Source organism: Aedes albopictus, chromosome 2, assembly GCF_035046485.1.
Source record: "Aedes albopictus strain Foshan chromosome 2, AalbF5, whole genome shotgun sequence".
NCBI classification, from domain to species: Eukaryota; Metazoa; Arthropoda; class Insecta; order Diptera; family Culicidae; genus Aedes; species Aedes albopictus.
Genome location: NC_085137.1, coordinates 166,912,191 through 166,932,408, shown reverse-complemented (window position 1 = coordinate 166,932,408; position 20,218 = coordinate 166,912,191). Strand labels below are relative to the sequence as shown.

Below are 20,218 nucleotides of genomic sequence, written 5' to 3'. Positions count from 1 at the left end.
AGTACACGAATTCTTCAACCGCCTCGATTTCATCACCGTCGATATAAATTCGGGGTGACGGGCGCGCTGATTCCTCCCTGGAGCCCTTTGCCATCATGTACTTTGTCTTCGACACATTAATGACTAATCCGATTTGTCTGGCTTCACTCTTTAATCGGATGTACGTTTCCGCCATCGTCTCAAATTTACGAGCAATAATATCAATATCATCGGCGAAACCAAGCAGCTGAACGGACTTCGTGAATATCGTTCCACTCGTGTTTATCCCCGCTCTCCTAATTACAACCTCTAAAGCAATGTTGAACAGCAAGCACGAAAGACCATCACCTTGCCGTAACCCTCTGCGAGATTCGAAAAGACTCGAGATGTCCCTGATACTCGAACTACGCACATCACTCGATCCATCGTCGCCTTGATCAATCGTATCAGTTTATCCTGAAATCCGTATTCGTGCATAATCTGCCATAGCTGTTTTCGATCGATTGTATCATACACCGATTTGAAATCGATGAACAAGTGATGTGTGGGCACGTTGTATTCGCGGCATTTCTGTAACACCTGGCGGATGGCGAACATCTGGTCCGTTGTAGCGCGTTCACCCATAAATCCAGCCTGATAACTTCCTACGCACTCATTTACCAGGTGACAGACTACGGAAGATGATCTGGGATAACACTTTGTAGGCGACATTCAAAATGATGATTGCTCTGAAGTTCTCACATGGTCCAAATGGTCGCCTTTCTTGTGAATGGGGCAAATTATCTCTTCCTTGGACTACTTAGGTAGCTGTTCGATTTCCAAGATTTTGACTACCAACTGGTGCAAACAGGTGGCCAACTTTTCTGGGCCCATCTTGATGAGTTCTACTGCGATAGATTCTTACCTTCCGCTTGTTTGGTTTTGAACTGATGAACGGCATCCTAAACTTCTCTCAGCGTGGCAGTTGGATCATTCCCGTCCTTTGATGCACTGGTGTTTCCTCCGTTGCCGTGTGGTCGCCTAACGTCATCAGGTGCCCATCGAAGTGCTGCTATCACCTTTCGATCACCTGACGTCCATCCATCAAAAGAATCCTGTCCTTATCCCTGCATATTTGGGCTCGTGGCACATTCATGCTTGCATAGGTCATATCCGGTCGCTTCAATTGCTAGGTCATGAATGCTGGGGCGGCCGTCGGTACTGTACATTGTTGATGACTGATAAGCACATCAAGGTACACTCAATCCTGTTTTTACACGATTTCATTTGGCATGATTTTTTATGCATTTTTCTCGAAGTTACGCGATTTTGGTCATTTGCGGAGGGTATATAGATAAATCGCGTAAAAAATTACTTTGATTTTTTTACGAGATTTCTCGAAGTTAAGCGAACTTTTTTTGCGCGGACGCATCCATCGCGTAAAAACAGAAAGAAAAGTGTACACAACATACAAGGTAGTGGTCAGAGTCGATGTTAGTGCCATGCCACACCTATAGGTATATGGCATTTTCTGAAAATGATTTTCAATATTTTTTTAATAATTCTGCAGGTTTCAGTAAAGATTCCGACAAAAGTACTGATATTGATGAAGTATTGATGCTCGGACCCTACACGCTTTACGAAAGACAATATTCTCGAAGACGTCGTACAGGGACATTTCTTTTTGCTCTACACCACAAAAAATATATACACCAGTAGCGTTTTGCTTCATTATATGTATTGATTACTTATTGGATACAGGAAAACTACAAGACAAGAAAATTGTGTACGAAATATTCCTTTCCAGCCTGCAATACCCACGTTTGCTTAATTTCTCTTCTTGGTATTGACTTACACTCTGGAGAAGCATATTTTGTACACACGATACATTTATATTCTGTATTGTATTAATCGTTCCGTTGAAATTGTATGTTTTGCTTCTGGATTTGTTACAACCTCTATACTTTGCATTAAAATAATGCCCATTTTCCTACAAGTATGGGACTTTTATCCTTCATGCTGATACTTTTTTTATGTTTTATAAGCTTTAATAATAGTTAGATGCTTGAAAAAATCCCACTAATTGTATTCATATATCTTTTTGCTTTCATCTGTGTAGCGTTTAGGTTCAAGTAGTGTGTGGTTTTTTATTTATATGTTTATAACTTGATACTTTAATACCTCCAATGACAGCAAATACATTTACGATGCAATTGTTCAATAACCAAAAAAGCAGCGATTATTCTTCATACCGTTTATTTGAATATCCGAAAACAGAATTTACCAATCATCGAAGACTCAATAGTAAAATCCGGTTTCGATAAAGAAAAGCTGAAAACTAAGGCAAAACTGTATTCAATAACTATATAGAGTAACTCGTTAATGGATGTGTTGTATATTTTCTTGGAAAATAAAACCCACTAATTCTATGCAAAGTATAGCTTGTATGTTACGGTTGTTGATGCAAGATGAGCCTCTCCGAGTGTTTATCCGGCGAAGCAACGGGTGCTGCTAACTGCCAACGACGGAGAGGGCGACATCTGGTGCATCTGATTGGCTTCAATACGCACACATTTTTGCTTCCAATATTTGTATAATTCGAAAGAAAGGTTTCGTTCAACTTGTTGGGATTTGCTTTCTGTTATCAGCGTAACAACTGCGTTGTATTCCAATCATTTTTCTTTGTTTGATCCAAGATTCAGCGATTATATGATTGCCATTATTGTTTTGCCAAGTTCTTCGTATTACACTATACACATAAATAACTCGAATGGTTCGCTTGAGTTGATCTTTTGTTTGACAGGCGACAACCATTTCATGTGTGTGGTTTAATTTCACAATTGGAGAAAACTCATTTCCTTTGCACAGTGGCAGTTGAGAAATGATGAAACATATACTTTTTTTTTAAAACGCTGGTAGAGTAACTCATCTTTTAAAGTATACGCCATCTACGATTCGTCTTTTTTTCAGTGTAGCTAAGAATAGTTTTACTTAAATTTGTTTTCATCGATTAAATGTTTGATAGTGATACTAGTTATTTATGTATTTAGTTAATCTGATAAAATTTTGTTTGAGTACACAATACAGCAGAGGAAAAAATCGTAAGAACCTTATGCCTAATAAAAGAAAAAAATAATACAATGTCCAAACAAACAAAAATAATGTAGAAATACAATTCTGAGGTACAAACACCTTCCTTGGTATTCTCGAAAGAGAATAAACTTTAAGGTAAAAAGAATATCAAAATGATAAAACATAGATAACTGTTGACAAATACCTAGAGTAAAAATGTGTTTGTTTCAAGAAATATTGACGCCCTCTGGCGTTCCAGTGGAGCGCGTGCAACCATTTTTCATAGGCGGGATCATTGATCAAGGCTGATCCCGCCCCTACAGGCGCTCCAGACGAATTATGCTCGGCTCGTCAAGTTGTCGATAATGGTAGTTCATACTTCTCGCAATTAGTGGCGCTACGTGGTTTTGAGCGCGCCAAAATGAACTTACAGAATGGCGCATTTGATGGTTTTGGATTCAATACGATGTCACTTTTTTCGTTATTGCTAAATTCTTCTGTGCGAGAATAAGATTTATCGACCGAGCTGATTTCTTCTGATGCCTGGAAATATGGGATTAGAAGGGGAAGGTTAAATGAGGAAAGAAAATCAATTACAGATACTTTTCAATACAACATTATGCCAATCGACCATTATGCCTGCCGTAGTGCCGTTATGCGTAAAATAGTAGAATCTCCTAATTGCTGGATAACTGCAGACCTGGCTTTTTTTGATGATTGTTGAGGTATGTATTTAAAGAAAGATAATATACAATAGTTATACATAGTAACACGAAGTTAACCATCTACAAAACGCTGATTAGACCGGTCGTCCTCTATGGGCAACAAACATGGACCCTACGTGCAGAGGACCAACGCGCCCTTGGAGTTTTCGAACGGAAGGTGTTGCGTACCATTTACGGCGGAGTTCAGACGGAAGACAGGACTTGGAAAAGGCGAATGAACCACGAGCTGCATCAGCTGCTGAGAGAACCAACCATCGTCCACACCGCGAAAATCGGGAGGCTACGGTGGGCGGGTCCCATCATCAGGATGTCGGATACAAGAAGACGTGGTGCACAGCAAGCTAGATGGATCGATCATGTGGAGGACGATCTGCAGACTCTTCGCAGAGTGCGGAACTGGAGACACAAAGCCATGGACCGAGTAGAATGGAGACGGCTACTATCTACAGCAGAGGCCACTCAGGCCCTAGCCTGACCGGTAAGGTAAGTAAGAACATAGTTCGAGTGCGTGATCATCACTAACGGTCGACATAGATAAAAAGAAATAACAGATGCATCGGGACAAATTGACGAAGCAAGCTCAACTTCGTATTTGCTTTCAGCCTTTCTCGTTCTTCTTTAGATGGGTTGGGAAGTGAAAAAAACGATTGGGTGAAAAAAGAAGTTCTACAGTACCTACTTGGTGTTGGTGGCTCCAGAGAGGATTTAATATTTTCGATCACCTTGCAATCATTTGACTCATTTTTCTATAACTCAGTTCAGAAGCATAATATTGAAATGTGGTGTTCGGCAAACTTTTAGAGTTATGGACAAATGAGTCAAACGGTTGCCAAGTGATCGAAAACATTATTGTCGAACGATCTATAGAGTGTCGACTGTCAGTAATGCCAAATACCTTAAAAAATCAAATTTAATCCAAATAAATCAATTATTGTTTTTTGACTAAATAACAGCTTTACTATCTTTTTTTTAAATACCTACTACACAATCATCTTGTATAAGCATATTTTTCATTCACAAAATGTTAATTCTTGGAGATGAACCAGCCTCGGGCTGAAAATCTCCCTAATAAAGCTAATAATAATAAAAATGTAATATTAATTTGAATTGTAAAAGCTCAGACAAACTGACGTGGCACTCTCATAATTTCCATCGTACACCAAATTAACGATCTAAAGCATTGTCCAGTTAGAATCCGGACGCAGATAATCACTTATATCTCAGAGGTGGAATAACAAACAGAAAAGGTGGAGCCCTCAAAACAAAGATAATTTACTGTAGTTTCATGGATAAATATCATTAAAATTATTTAATTAAATTTTTAATACATTTTCTCATTTTTTCCGTGATTACTTCTTTAAAAATCTGCACAATGGTAGTAAATTTTAACATCAACCCCTTCGGTGGATTTGTTTAACAATCAGGTCATCTCTGTAGTGTCCTGAGACCCTCTACCAATCTGATTAGGATTCCAAAGAAACTTTGCCAAATATTTCTCTTCTTGCGGAATTAAGGGCTATTCAGTGAATTCCAAAGAAGCGAAATTTGAGTGTTTTTTTCGTTAATAAACACTACCCAACAGTGATGACACCACTGCACATCTCATGTTGTCGTGATAGCTCACCAAATTAGCTCAAACCTCTACAGATCCCTTGTGTGCATTTTTGAAAAGCAGCACGCGATTCTTGAGGTTATCATCTTTGTACACATTTGGTGTCAAAATCGTGATGTGAGAAAACGATGTCCAGAGCTCGAACTTCCTGGCAAATCTTAGAATTCCAAGCAGATTTATCCATGAACATAAACTTCAATCTTCCTTGGGCACTTCCTCATGGCATGGTTAACAACATCTGAGCACATCACACATGATGGTTTGGAGACATTAACGTTTTTCGCGACTATCGTACCTGACCACGCTTAATTTTCAGCGTGTTTGTGCAACATTTTTTTCCTTCACTTGTCTTCAATCTAAAATAACTTTTCACTCGTAGCAAGAAAATCGATGAAATTTTCACCATCAATAGAGGACTTGTTTATGATCAGACTGCTGTAAAAAAATATGATTATGATCATTGAGAGCGTCACAATAAATTATCCTTTGCGTCCGGATTCTAACTGGACAATGCTTTATTTAAAAAATTGACAGTTGGCCAATAAATTTGACGTTTGCACACTACCGCCACCTAGTTTATGGTTGGCCAAATTCATTCCTTTTAGCAGCATTGGTGGTGTTTCCGTGACAATGAAAAATGGTGAGTCGACAACCTGGGAGAAGTTAGACGAGAGGCCAACGGATCTGCCGATGTCAATAGTAGATGAGAGTTAATCCACAAAACAGTAACAACAACATCGCATGGGATGATTAATACACTTCAGCGACGGTTGATTCGACAAGGAGTGACGAAAGGGATGTGCAATGAGTGAGTTCAATATTCAAATGTAGTATAAACAGACTTACATTTTAGTTTCATAGATGCTTCTTCGAGGTGCGACACCCCTAACTATACAACAATATTCTAAAATAAATATAACTACGGACCTGGCTAAACTCAATACTGTCCATACAATAAAGAATTACCTCTCTCCCATCATCTGACAATCCAATCTTCTTCGTAAGTTCTTAGGCTTAATCCAATTCATTAGCAGTGAGTAATAAAGATCTTGGGCCTCACTGAACACGGAAGGATGACGGTCAAGCAGTGGAACCACCAACACTCGATGAGGATTAGAAGGTCTCATGGAGCTGAAAACAGCATGAGATCCCGATCAAACTACATCAATCCCCGGCAGCTACATCAATCAAATCATCAAATGCTTATGAAGATATAGGAGGGTGAAAAATTGCACACCAGCTGGTTGGATAACTTATATGCTCTATTTTTATTAATATTAAATCAAAGTGGGCTGTATTTTCTTTGTATATTATTCATCATATAAACCTTTTATTTCAAGCATAATTGGCTTTTTTTGTTTGCCTTGCACCACAAATCTCAAATGGCAACATAAGAAACAGCCGTAAGAATTTCAACTAAAATTCCTTTTTATTTCGGGATCTCTCGGTAGATTTTTTCAGGGAACACGTTAAATGAAAGCTAAAAGTCCATATTTTCAAAAAATGGCGGATTTGGCGATGTCTATTTTTTGCGATAAACTTCACCCAGAGAAAATAGGTAGAGAAGCTAATAGTGTGAAGCCAAAAATACCTTATCGAACCTTCAAACTGGTATCCTAATGAACAAAATCAACAAACCTTAACGATTGCCGCATAAGTAAAGATAAGTATTGCACTCATTTCAAACATATTTTCACCCAAGTTTCCAAATATCTTGGATGACAGTGCAAACAACATTGATTCCTTAAATTAACGAAAATTGTTTAATTTTGGAACATCAGTTTGATAATGACTAGTTAATAAGACAACAGTATAAACAGTTTTCAAATGCGGTATGCAAGATAGGCATTACCTTCGGTGGGTGGATTAATCTGCGTGGCGGCAGTTGCCAGCAGGGGCGTACAATTTCGTTTCAATGATACACTTTCATGCAACATTTGAATGAGTCACTTCAAGTGTTTCATACATTTTTCTAATGACTCGGTCGTTAAAAAAAAACTTTTCCACTCATCGTAGCACTCGGTAGTCTCCCACCCGGTCGCATTGCTTGTGCTTCACCCGTCAGAGCATTAGTGTCTCACTGGTGCGCGCTACCCAAGTAACCACGCAGCCGTATATAAGTGCATCAATTTTGCCATATATTGATAATTAAAATTGTGAATTTAATGCTGCATTACTTTAAATACCTCATTGAAGCAATATTAAAGTCGAAAAGGGCCCCACTAAAATCAAATTAGTGCCACATATTGCAGCACGCTGACAGCCATTGCTAAAGTAACAAAAATGCATTTGCTGTACATTTGCATTTGGACATGCTTGATACGTGCAACACGAAAAACCAAAACAAAAATCTATTTTTAGCACCGTTTCGTTATCGACGGTACTGATGCCCCCACACATAAATGTTTTAACCATTATTTTTTTGTCGCCGGGTCGGGAGTCGAACCAGAAGTTTTGAAGACCGTTGATGAGTTCCATACGCGCTGCCGCCTTGGACCGTTTCTGCTGCAGTGATAATAACAGATATTTCATTAACTAAAAGGAAACTGTTCTTCTGTCTCAACCATTGCAGTAGAGGGCAAAACGACTATATCATATGTAATAGAATACAGTAATTTATCACATTCTGATAAATGACTGATAAATACATAATGCATTTTAGAAGATATTTAATCAACAAAAAAAAATAAAACCTCGATTGAAACATCTTTCGCACACTGTTCATATGCTAATTGTGATTTCCATCATTATTGGCATATGATAGCAGCCTACAGAAAAGAGAAAAGGTTTTGCTGTCGTCCATAGGTGGCTCAAACGGGGATTAAGTTGTTCGGGAGTCAAATCAGAAATGTTGAAGACCGCTAGCGTTGACCGTAAAGTTGTTCAAACTTCTTGATTCCATTTGTTTACCATTAGAGTCAAGCTTTTATAATTGTATTGTTAGAGCAAACTTTGCTAGTTTGTACATTGCATTTATTCAGTTTTTGCAGTGTTGAATTATTGAATTATCTTATATCACCTTTTAATAAACCCTAATGTAAAGAAAAATGCAATGCATCATTACATTGATAATGCCAATCTAAAGGATTATTGCATGACAAATATGGAATTACTGCATTTCGCATTGCAAAGGTTGATATTCAGTCTAATTCGTGCAATGATATAATGCTTGTGGTTACTTGGGTAGTCTCTCAATGGTTACGGGCGCCGGTTAATTGGATTTAAGTGGTCGAATTTGTTATCCTCTTTCATAAAACATAATTATCATTCTATTGGCGTGCACCACTATTTAAAAATGTGGTTTAAATAGTGTTTTTAGCATGTTGAAGTATTTCAATGACTCATAAATGAAACGAAAATCCAAGTGTATCATCCCATGCTTCATACACACTTGTTTCTGTAGCAGCAACGAACGAGTGTGTTGCTGGATGAGAGATGAAGCATCACAGCAGTCCGTTCGCATAGGAAACGATTTGTTGCAGTCGTCGTACGTCATGTTTTCCTTTCGAAATTGCACGACCCTGGTTGCCAGCATCCAAGCGATGAAATCAAAACAGAAAAAGTGTTGCCGTTCAGGCGGCTGTTCACTCTTCGCGTCTCTACCTATTTTCTCTGCTTTCACCATATTCATTATACACGCCGTGACTAAAAAACGTGAATAAGTGCTAAATAAGAAACAAAAACAAGAAGAAGCAGACAATCATCGTCATTGAATCCATTTATGACGACTTCTTCAACCTTAAAGGAGACCGAAAAGCTTTCGGAGGTTTTGAGCGCAAAGTGCTCCGAAGTGCGGACAAATCTCGATGTGTGGCACATGGCTGCGAATGTCGGAAGAAACTACAACTAAACAACATTCAGCAGGTAGTCAGGTAAGCAGACGCGAACGTGCTAGTGAAACGCGGTTAAAGAAGACCTGAGCCAAAGATGCGATGGAGATGAACTCTTCAAAACAAGGCCCGACGATTTGCAAGCTGGTTTGTGTAATTGAGGCTCAACTGCGTACGATGATTTACGGAGCCGAATTCATTTTTCGTATTCTTGTATGTACATCAATTAACAATTGTTTAAGTGAAAAGCGTTTTAGATAGCAACGTTTGTAGTGGATAAAGTCACGATGCTTGTGACTGCTCAATGTTTGTTTTAGGATAGATAGAGTGAGGGTTGATGAAAAAGGTTCATCTACAGCTCATCCGAGAGTAACCTGGACATGTTGCTATCATGATGTCTTCTGGGTAGCCGGAAACATAATATACGTTAACACAAAAAAGACAAAACAGAGTAAATACTGAGGAAGAAAACATAAGAGAAATAAACATAAGATTAGCGAAGGATTTCGCCAAAAGATGAATGCATATAGACTATAGATAGACTAGAGCGCCCCTTTTCATCACATTGTGCTTATGTAGTGATTGAAAGATGAACCCAATACTTCGACGAACACAAGGATGATGTAGCAATCGTAAGGCCGGAAAACCAAGGCAAAGCAGCGTAAGAAATGGCTACATCTTAGGGATGGCCAAGATGCTCTACATAAGCTTTCCGCTCGATAACTCGAAAATGAGCTGTCATCGTCGACAGCTATTGTAACAATTTGTAAGGTTGTGTTTTGATTATACATAACCACACATTTTCCATTGACATTAACAGGTTTAACGACTATTTTGGACAGATGAGTATTGCAACCACACTGGTGGTGATCGATTGATGCAGTAAATATCTGATGATGGCTGAACTTGAGTAGGCCGAAACGTTATGTATAATCGAGTTTTAGTGTGTGTTTTCACCGAAAATAATCAACAATCGTAATATATAGATGCTAACTAAGCTATTCTCCAATTATTAAGCAGTCCAATTGAAGAGATCTCAGTTATCGAGCGGAGGTTGTACGTTTTCCACAGCTTGGATTGGTTAAACAACATTTGTCCATAGATCCGGTCAACTTGTTTGCTTCGTGCATGAAATACCAAGCGCATAACGAACGGCGGCATAATATTGAACGTACGTACACAACTCTATCGAACTTACCTCGATTCCACCTTAGGTCTTGGTCATGATCTTCAGATATTCCAGCGAGTTGCGAGCCGCAGCAGTTTGCGCTTCCTTGGCCGTGCTGCCGCTGCCGTGACAAACGGCAACCGGCAACGTCGACAGTTGCACCAAACACTGGAAGCGTCCGGACAGCGTTTTTTCGTCAATGTCTACGTAGGTCACCTCGAAGCGTTGCTCGGTGGCGATCTCGTGCAACATTTGCACAAAGTCGATCGATTTGTCATTGAGACAAGTGACCTGCGGGGAGGAATGGATGCTTATTAGCAAGCGTGACAGTTTTTTTTTCTGAGGGGTTTTGAATAGCTAGACATAGTTCCAGATAGGAATAAATTAATTTGTTGAATAGGCCTAATTTTGACAGACTCTAACTGTTTTACAAGTATGTACGTCTCTTACCATTCCACCAAAGAGCAGGTCATGATTCCTCTTTCCCACTAACAATAAAGCCATGAAGAAACTTCGATCGGGTCCTGAAACGACTTGCCATTTTGGAACACAGGGGAGAGACTCGCCGGAAATGATTGTCTGAGGATTGACTAGGGTGGGAGTCTCATCAACCCGATCGTTCGACCATGGAAACCAGTATTCGCGTCATTAAAGACGGGCCTCCTATAGCATGCAGTTGAATACTGGATGGCAGGGAGAAATTTTGGGAACGATCTGGAGGCCTAGCTCTATTGTTTCTTTAAAGGCATAGCGGAGCTTGAAAAACGCTCGCCTTTTAGCTGCAATACGAGCATTTCTTAATGGTCTCGTAAAGCTCCTCGTTCATAATCTCAAGAATAGTTTACAATTAGAATGCTTTATTACCTTTGCGAAGCAATCGTAAAATACACATAAAAAATAAAAAAAGAAACAGTAATATTTGAAGAGACAAACTAATACACCAAGTTTTTAGAAGTTGGAAAAACACTTTTACATTTTCTTCAAGATTTTGAGAGCTGGTACTTGTTTGCTGAAGTATTCATCCAAACGTTGCTGAGTTTTGCTGTCCAGCTGAGATTCACCCTGGGAGATATATTGTAAGAACAAAAAGAAATTCGACAAAACAGACGAAAACACATACCTGCAGTTGGCGCAGAGTTTCACCACTGCGTGCCTTCAGGGCCTTGTGGAATTGGGACACCTTCTGGCCGTGGCCGGTAGTGAGGCTGGGAATACGAGCATCCTTCAGTCCAGCGTACCGTCCGGAAATGCTGGCCGCCTTCAGCTAGAATATAGGAGGAAAAAACACACAATTTGTACGGCGGAGGTTTTCGAGAGATTTAGAGATGGTTTAGAAGATGAGAGCTTTGATGATGGACTCGGTAGATCTTGGATGGGATCGGGAAGGGAATTTTGCAATCTTTCTCAAAATTGACAAATTGTGTGTCTTTTGCTACATTCTAGCATGGAAGCGGATTCGTGTTTTAATTTTTGCTGTTATCAATATTAACAATTGCGCTATTTTCCAAACACAACACAGATGCAATGTTAAGAAAGATTCCAAAACTTGGGTGAATAGGTAAGCAAATAATTCAACTTAGTGAAGGTCAGGAAGGTTAGGAGATCAGCCTAGATAGCTGTGCAATGTCGGTAACGATTGTCTTAATTGGCTAAGAATTACACTACGAACCGCCTGTTCCGGAGGTAGTCCACTAACAGGCAAGGATGGGAACACTCACTTGCAAAGAGTTACATTCACTTGCTATTTTTTCAGCTCAGAAGCGTTTTATCAGGAAACGATGTATGGACGACTTTTGCCTTTTGGTTTTGTCTAAAAGTTTGCCGAATAGAGTATGGATCGCACCAGCATACCAAAGTCGTGACAGAGCTGTGAAAGCGACTCTCCACGAGGTGAGTGTAATTTACATTCACCTTGTGGAGAGTTGCCTTCGCAGCTCCCTCACCACTTCGGTATGCGTGTGCGACCCATACTCTATTCGGCAAACTTTTAGGCAAAACCAAAAGACAAAAGTCGTCCATACATCATTTCTTGATAGGATGCTTCTGAACTGAGAAAATAGCAAGTGAATGTAACTCTTTGCAAGTGAGTGTTCCCATCCTTGCTAACAGGTGACCCCTAATTCGTGGTGTAATACGGCTATATGCTTACCGTGACTGGGAATGAATGAATGACTATCATACTATTTAGATGATGCCGTTGATACTACACGTTTTTCATCACGGAAACTTTTGAAAAAGCTTGCCCTCTACGGTCTGTGAAGACCACAAGGGGAACCCCTTGATGGAACTCTGATCCGGCCAAGCTCAGGAAACAATATAGAAAAAGTTGGAACAGACGACGTTTGGCTGGATCGGAGACTTTCAGGTCGGCTAGCAAGGCCTACCAGAAAGCTCTCCGGTCTTCTGAAAGATCCGGCTGGAAAAACCTTTGTACAAAGTGAAGTCAATCGGTTGAGCAAAATCTAGGGGTTTCCGAGTGAATGAACGTTGTTTGGCAAATTGCCACTTCACTTCCTCTGATGAGAAAGTTTTGAAATGTTTTTTTTTTATCTGTATTAACGAGATTTTTAGCCCTGGGCTAGTTCATCTCGGAACCCACGCTTTACTTCCCTTCCGAAGGAAGAACTCACATTTTGCGAGTTTGTCGGGAGTGGGATTCGATCCCAGGTCCTCGGCGTGATAGTCAAGTGTTCTAACCATCACACCAGGTCCGCTCCACTTTTTGAAATGTTCAAGTGTGTACTGCACTTCCCCGGATGTGTAGATATTACATCTTTGTTAAAAAAAGACACTACACCGTCTTCAGCCAGAGGCTGCACAGACTGATCATTACACATACACGAGACAACGGACAACACACATAACACCCAGTGGCCCAATGGAGAATTTCCCGTTCGACGAAAAGTTTTCCCCGACTGGAGCGGGAATCGAACCCGCACTCCGAGGCTTACGAAACGCCTAGACGACTGACGCCGCTAACCGCACGGCCACGAAGCCCACACATCTTCGGATAAACCTGATATCTTTTCTTGCAGTTATGATTCTCTGGCTTCGGCTCGGAGCATCATAACTATAGAATCAAGTGAGTGGGTACTAAATAGCTTTGCTCCTTTCAAATCTCCTGGAGCAGATGGGATATATGTATCCTATTTTGCATCAGAAGGGTTTTGATTATTTCAAACTTGTTTTGAAAAAAAAAAACTACTTGTTGGTAGTTTTGCTGCCAAAAATAAATTGTCCCTTACATTTCCATTAGAAATGCAATGGGATAGAAATGTTTGAATTTTAGAAAACAGGAAAACTCTTGGGGCCCTCCTCCTCTTCTTGGCGTAACGTCCTCACTGGGACAAAGCCTGCTTCTCAGCTTAGTGTTCAATGAGCACTTCCAGTTTTAACTGAGAGCTTCCTCTGCCAATGACCATTTTGCATGTGTATATCGTGTGGCAGGCACGAAGATACTCTATGCCCAAGGAAGTCAAGTCAATTTCCTTTACGAAAAGATCCTGGACCGACCGGGAATCGAACCCGTCACCCTCAGCATGGTCATGCTGAATACCCGTGCGTTTACCGCCTCGGCTATATGGGCCCTAAAATGGCGATTTGAGTGAAATTGTTGTACAAGCTTATTCATCCACCGAGGGAATCCCTGAAGGAATCGAGGCACCGACCAACGTAAGCGATTCCATTCGCAAATTCATCGGGGCGGATTTTTCTTTGGATTTTACTGCTGCCGCTGCCACTACTGCCGATTAATCCGTGAAAGAATCGAGGCCAAGACGAACGAAAGGGATCGAACTCGCAAATTTGTTCGTCGGGGCGGAATTTTCTTTGACTTTTGCTGCTGCTGCTGCCACTGCCGCTAAAGAATCGAGGCTTCATTGGACAGATGGCGGTCCCACCCTTCAACTCATCCGTTGAAGTGGATCTTTTCCACTTACCTCCTCGTTGCCCTCCTCATCCAGCATCTGGATGATCTGGTTCGGTTCCAGCGGTTGGTCCTGCAGCCGTTGCCACATACGCTGGGCCGCCTGGCGTTTGGCGATCTTCTTGCTCTTGCCCTTGCCCACCTCGCGGTACTTCAGCACCGTACAGGCAATGGTAAACTGGCGCTCGTGCGGAAGGCCAACCTCCATCTCGGTCTCGTAGGTTGGTGGTGGCCAGCGGCGAGCCATGCACATCTCCTGCAGCCAACCGATGGGGTTTCCGGTCGGTTCGTCGTCTCCGTCGACTCCGGGCCTGGGGGGAAAATATTATTGTAAGTATTGAAGAGGACCCAATCTTAGATGAAACAACTTACTCCGACTTGACGCTCAACCCGCTGGATGTGGAGTCCCCGAATGCATTTCCGGCTAGTTTATCGATCAACGCCTTAGCAGCGGCGTGTTTAGCCTCCTTCTTCGATTTACCCGTACCCATGGCTACAAATTCAATCCATCAGTTCAAATCTTCGGACACTTCTTCCCCTTTAACTTACCATCCTTGTCCTGGTACGAAACGCGATAGCGGAATGTCGGCTCGTGGACCGCTCCCTCAACCTGGATCAGATCGTACTGGGGGGTGATTCCCCGGCGACTCAGCAGCTCCTGCAGAACCGAAATCGGTGTCTTCATGTTGTTCGTGCCGGTCAGCTCGCTCTTGAGGGCTTCCTCAATCGGCAGAGCGTCCTGCTTGCTCACGGACTTTTTCGCCACCCGAGCGGGACGTTTCAGGTCCGGTTGCCCGACCGGTGGGTTTCCGTTGTCACCGGACAATAGTCCGTTGAGATCCTCGGCGACCGGCAGATCCGTTTTACTCATCTGAAAGAAAATCGATTTTTTGCTCATTACCATACGGCGATAGAAATTGGAAACATGCGTATTGGAACCCATCAGCAACTCGAACACTTGGCTCTCGCCCAATCTATAAAGCTTCCCTATCGCACAGTGGGATTGTTTCAATAGGACAGATCGGTGAAGTACTAGATTTGTAGTAATGAGCTGAATTTTAGTATGGTGAGAAGGTCAATAGGAAGCAATCAGTGAAGTACTAGATTGAAAGTAGTGAGCTGGATTTTTGTATGGTGAGATGATCAGTTCTCCATTTCTGTAATGAAATGGTACAAACAGCATGGGTTATATGATTTCTTGACAAATTTGATGCTATTTGAGCAAAAGTTTGAGTAACTGTGTTGTTGTATTATTTATTTCTTACAACTTCAACAACACAGTTACCCAAACTTTTGCTCAAACAGCATTAAATTAGACAAGAATCCATATAACCCATTCTGGTTGCACCATTTCATTGCAGAATTGTAGAACTGATCATCTCACCATACAAAAATCCAGCTCACTACTATCAATCTAGTACTTCACTGATTGCTTCCTATTCTCCGTTTCTGCAATAAAATGGTCCAAAAAGCGTGGATATTATGATTCCTTGCCTAATTTGATGCTGTTTGAGCAAAACTTTGGGCAACAGTGTTAATGATTTCTCCATTTCTTGCAACATAAACAACATAATTATCCAATGTTTTGCTCAAACAGCATCAAATTAGGCAAGGAATCATAATACCCACGCTTTTTGGACCATTTTATTGCAGAAACGGAGAATTGACCTTCTCACCATACTAAAATTCAGCTCATTACTACAAATCTAGTACTACACCGAACGTGCCCCATTAAAATCCTTTGATTATTATTTTATCAAAATAGGGTTTTATCTAATTCCCGTCACACTAAGCACCGACCAATAATGACCAAGTTTATTCATGCACCTCGCCCGATTTGGTTTCCATAACTAACTTATAAATTAGCTTTCATATTTATGTAAAGTGGAGTGGAATTTCGCGTAATTATTCGATATTATTTCAATAAGTGATGGTTTTTTTGTGTAATTGTTTTACTTATTCATAACGATTGTACTACACATATATAAATTGATTGATTATTGATAGTGTCTACATCTTTTTGCTTCCATATAATGGGCCATTGGGAAAGGTAAGTAGAAATTTATCTGATATGACGGGAATTAGCGCATATGACGAAGTAGATATCTACACTATTAAAATAGGATCCAGTAGTGAAAAAAAAATCATTTTGCTGATTTCATAGCAAAAATTCTATTGCCAAACTAGACGACTGGGCAAAGCTAATCTTTTTCTAAATATTCTAATATTATTTTTTTGTCTAATATACACCCCACTGTGCGATGGCTTGCTGTCAATATGTTGTCCGGCTAATTGGAGCAAATCTTTTTACCCAACTTTCCAAATATTTTGCAAGATTTGATTCATAATCAACAAACCGCAAACAATAATAATTAGGTATAACTGCAATTTCATCCAATTAAAAATTCAGCAAAAAAATCAATGCAGCTGGCACATCTCACCATCAAAGCCCGACATCATGAAGAGCAAAAAAAAAAAGTGAAGCTTGGCCAGATGATGTTCCGGCACCGCCATGATGGATTCTCGAGAAGGAAGATTTTTCTTCTGGGAATAACTCAAAATATTCAACACTCACCTTGGCAAATATTAGCTTTTCTAATGCAGCAGCCGTAAATACACTGTTTTCAAGTCTTTTTAGTGCACGACCGGTCGAATTTCACGACTAAATTCACAATTTTCACCGCACCGAGCAGAACGTGAACTTGCACTCCACCACAAAGTTCAGATTTTGACACTTTCGGTGGAGGAGCCCCCGCTGGTCTTGATTATAGATAGTAGAGTAAACATAGATCCGCGGACACCGCTGACTAAAATGTTTCAAGCGTGTAAGTAGTAATTTTCAAAAGTGCGACGTTTGAATCGAGGGGCGATTCACTGTATTGCGTCACTGAAATGAAAATACACGAACGAAAAAAATACACAAAAATACACCAATACACGATAAATTCAAAATTGAACTGAAATGCGCCACATTCGAAAAAAAATACACCAATTCAAAACAAAAAATGCAAAAATGCATCAATGCACGATAAATACAACAATAGTTCAAATTCGATAAAATGCACCACATTCAAAAAAATACACAAGTTCAAAACAAAAATGCAAAAATGCTCCAATGCACAATACATACAATAATAGTTCAAATTCGATGAAAATACACAAATACGATGGAATTTATTGTACAATGCATAAAATCAGTATAGATCATGTGATATTCCGTATTTATATTTTGATATTTACAGACGTCGGGGCCACGACCAGGACAGGACACCTGACAGGAAACCAAACTTCTGGAATGTTCCGAATGTTCTAGAAAGTTGGACGTCTACAATTGAACAAAAATTGTTTCGGTCGGGAACATATTGTACATACAGTATTTCCACAATTCCAAGGTGAATTTGTGGAGGAAATAGCAAATAAACCATTGTGTGGAGCTTTTGCTAAGGTTGCCGGTCATGATGTTGGAAGAAAAGTTTCCCGGTTCACATGTATAAGAGATGAATCACTCCGGAAAATACTCCGAGCAAGAGGAGTATCTGGGGAGATTCGCCCGAGAGGAATTCCCTCAAATATTTCCCCAAATTGATTCCATAGCCATTTCGCGAAAAATTCCTCCAAAGATGTCTTCCCCTTGGATGTCCTCTTCCGACGATTCCTGCAAGCGGAATTTATTCGTCGAATATTTTTAGCATTTAGCCCTTTTTGTAAAAATCCTCCTAAAAGGAGTTTCAACGGAGATTGTCCCAGAAATCACCTTCCGAATTCCTCAAGATATTCACATCGGAATTTCTTCATGTGTCGAAATTCCTCCACTACGACCGCTCCTGGAAGTCTTTCCGGATCCTATTCACAGCAGCATGAATTCAAGAATCTTACAGGCTGCCAATTTGATCCAATCACAATTCTATCAGGTGTGTCCGAGGTGTGTCTACCGAGATTCTTTCTGGAATTTCCTCTTCGATAAATACCTCTGCGAATTCCCTCTTAGAGATTCCTCTAGAAATTCCTTTTCCGATTTTCTAGTATCTTCCGGGAATTCCTCCACTCGTTCCTCCAAAAGTTGCTTCTGAGATTTATCTTGATAATAACTCGGAAAAGAACTAGGAAATGAATCTTAAGAAATTTGTGGATAAATCTCAAGACATTGAAGAAATCACAGGAATTCTGAAGGATACCGAGAAAGAGCTCCTGGAGGTATTGGAGAAGGAACTCTTCGACAAAGAATGCTTGTAAGAATCACAGAACCAACTTTTGGATGAATCCGTGAAGGAACTCCGTGACATTCCAGGATGAGCTGATGAAGGAATCCCAGTAAAAGTTCCGGAAGGTATCCGAGAAAAAAAAAACGTGGAGATTCCAGAAAGAATTCCGCTAGCATCACAAAACCAAATGTTTTGCTTCGCTTTTGACTTTTGGTGAAAAAAAAAAAACTGTTTGGCCACGTTCAAAACGTTGCATGCTTCTGTTCTGGTTGGCAAAATGCATGTACCAAATTGGATTACGTCTGTGGGATTACTGAAAATTAGATTAGAAGCGATTAGATTTTCCTGTATGAGATCATTGTCGGTTTGATAAATAATGTGGTAAATAATTTAGAACATTCGAAAACTTCGATAAATTTCAGTTTGTTTACAATCACACACGTCGAAAAAGCAAAAAGTGAAAATCGAATCAAGAAATACACATTATTAAGAAAATACTCAATTATTGCATAAATACACGTCAATTCTTTTTCATTCACAAAAGTGCAAGAGAATACACTAATACAAAAAATACGTGTCAATACACCAAAAATGCACCAATTCGATTTTCAATACACAGGGCTGCATCGAAAATACATGAGTGAATCGCCCCTCGGTTTGAATATGACGTCATGCGTTCCATTGATGTTGTCCAAATCGTGACGTCATGCTCGTTTGGATACAGATTTTGACAGTTCGTTTGGATACAACGGATTCATCTTAGCGGATCTATGTTTACTCTACTATCTATAGTCTTGATGTCTTTAGATTTTGATTTTAGTACAAAAGCCTGCGTTAATATTTCAAATGGACGGAATGGCGGAACCGACGGAACTGACACAGAAATCTATATAAAATTTTTATATACACTGAAAAAATAAATATAGTACTGTGAACCGCGGCAGCGTTCTTGATTTTACCATGCCAAAATATCGTAAACCTTACCAAACATTTATTTACACTTACCATGAATCAATAAAAATTACCATGTGTCAAACATTTTGTAAATACAAAATAAACGATGACTTCTAAAAGGTGACTAAAACATCAAAATTTCAATGATTTTAAAAAAATGTAAATACGCTTTAAAATACACCAAAAACTATTTTGAGGTATACAGAACAGTCCTAAATATCAGCCAAAAATATATAAAAAAAAAGATTTTCCACGCAACAAAAATTACAAAAATGCTCAAACTATACCCCGTCTAAAGGCGGGATTGGGTATTAGAGGGTTTAAGAGATCTAGATTGAGTTTAAATAAGGGCGAAAGTAACATGAGAGAGTTCTCTTCATCGACTCTCTCTTCTGCAAATTAAAGTAACAAGATGCAAATTCAATCGAACTTTTTTACACTTAGACGCTAGATTGCATCGCAACCTAGCGATTTATGACCAAAAAGTTCAACAATACTTGCATCTTGTCACTTTAATTTGAAGAAGAGAGAGTCGATGAAGATATAGATAGTAGAGTAAACATAGATCCGCGGACACCGCTGACTAAAATGTTTCAAGCGTGTAAGTAGTAATTTTCAAAAGTGCGACGTTTGAATATGACGTCATGCGTTCCATTGATGTTGTCCAAATCGTGACGTCATGCTCGTTTGGATACAGATTTTGACAGTTCGTTTGGATACAACGGATTCATCTTAGCGGATCTATGTTTACTCTACTATCTATAGATGAAGA

At 39.9% G+C, this 20,218-nt stretch overlaps 1 protein-coding gene across 3 annotated transcripts; it reads right to left on the bottom strand.

Annotated features, from left to right (window-relative positions):
- Nucleotides 1–1,674: 1,674 nt before the first annotated feature.
- On the bottom strand, nt 1,675–17,026 carry LOC109406841 (interferon-inducible double-stranded RNA-dependent protein kinase activator A homolog). 3 transcript variants are annotated; one of them, XM_029859389.2, is made up of 7 exons: nt 16,866–17,025; nt 14,840–15,161; nt 14,663–14,783; nt 14,304–14,601; nt 11,486–11,629; nt 10,396–10,656; nt 1,675–3,573 (listed from the first exon to the last, which is right to left on the bottom strand). In XM_029859389.2, the coding sequence occupies exons 2-6, from the start codon at nt 15,159–15,161 to the stop codon at nt 10,408–10,410; spliced, it is 1,134 nt and encodes a 377-aa protein (XP_029715249.1). In that variant the 5' UTR covers nt 16,866–17,025; the 3' UTR covers nt 1,675–3,573; nt 10,396–10,407. The 3 variants fall into 3 exon arrangements, with proteins under 3 accessions (XP_029715249.1, XP_062706671.1, XP_062706670.1); XM_062850686.1 differs by lacking the exon at nt 1,675–3,573 and adding an exon at nt 9,198–9,655 and having other exon boundaries at nt 16,866–17,026; XM_062850687.1 differs by lacking the exon at nt 11,486–11,629.
- Between the last annotated feature and the right edge of the window lie 3,192 nt (nt 17,027–20,218).

What these genes read in the sequence shown, in the direction of transcription:
- LOC109406841 (XM_062850686.1), bottom strand. Translation starts at nt 15,161, where the DNA reads ATGAGTAAAACGGATCTGCCGGTCGCCGAGGATCTCAACGGACTATTG. An exon ending in GGGTTGAGCGTCAAGTCGGA is followed by an intron (nt 14,602 to 14,662) that starts GTAAGTTGTTTC and finishes TTTTCCCCCCAG; the next exon opens with GCCCGGAGTCGACGGAGACG. An exon ending in ATGAGGAGGGCAACGAGGAG is followed by an intron (nt 11,630 to 14,303) that starts GTAAGTGGAAAA and finishes CCTATATTCTAG; the next exon opens with CTGAAGGCGGCCAGCATTTC.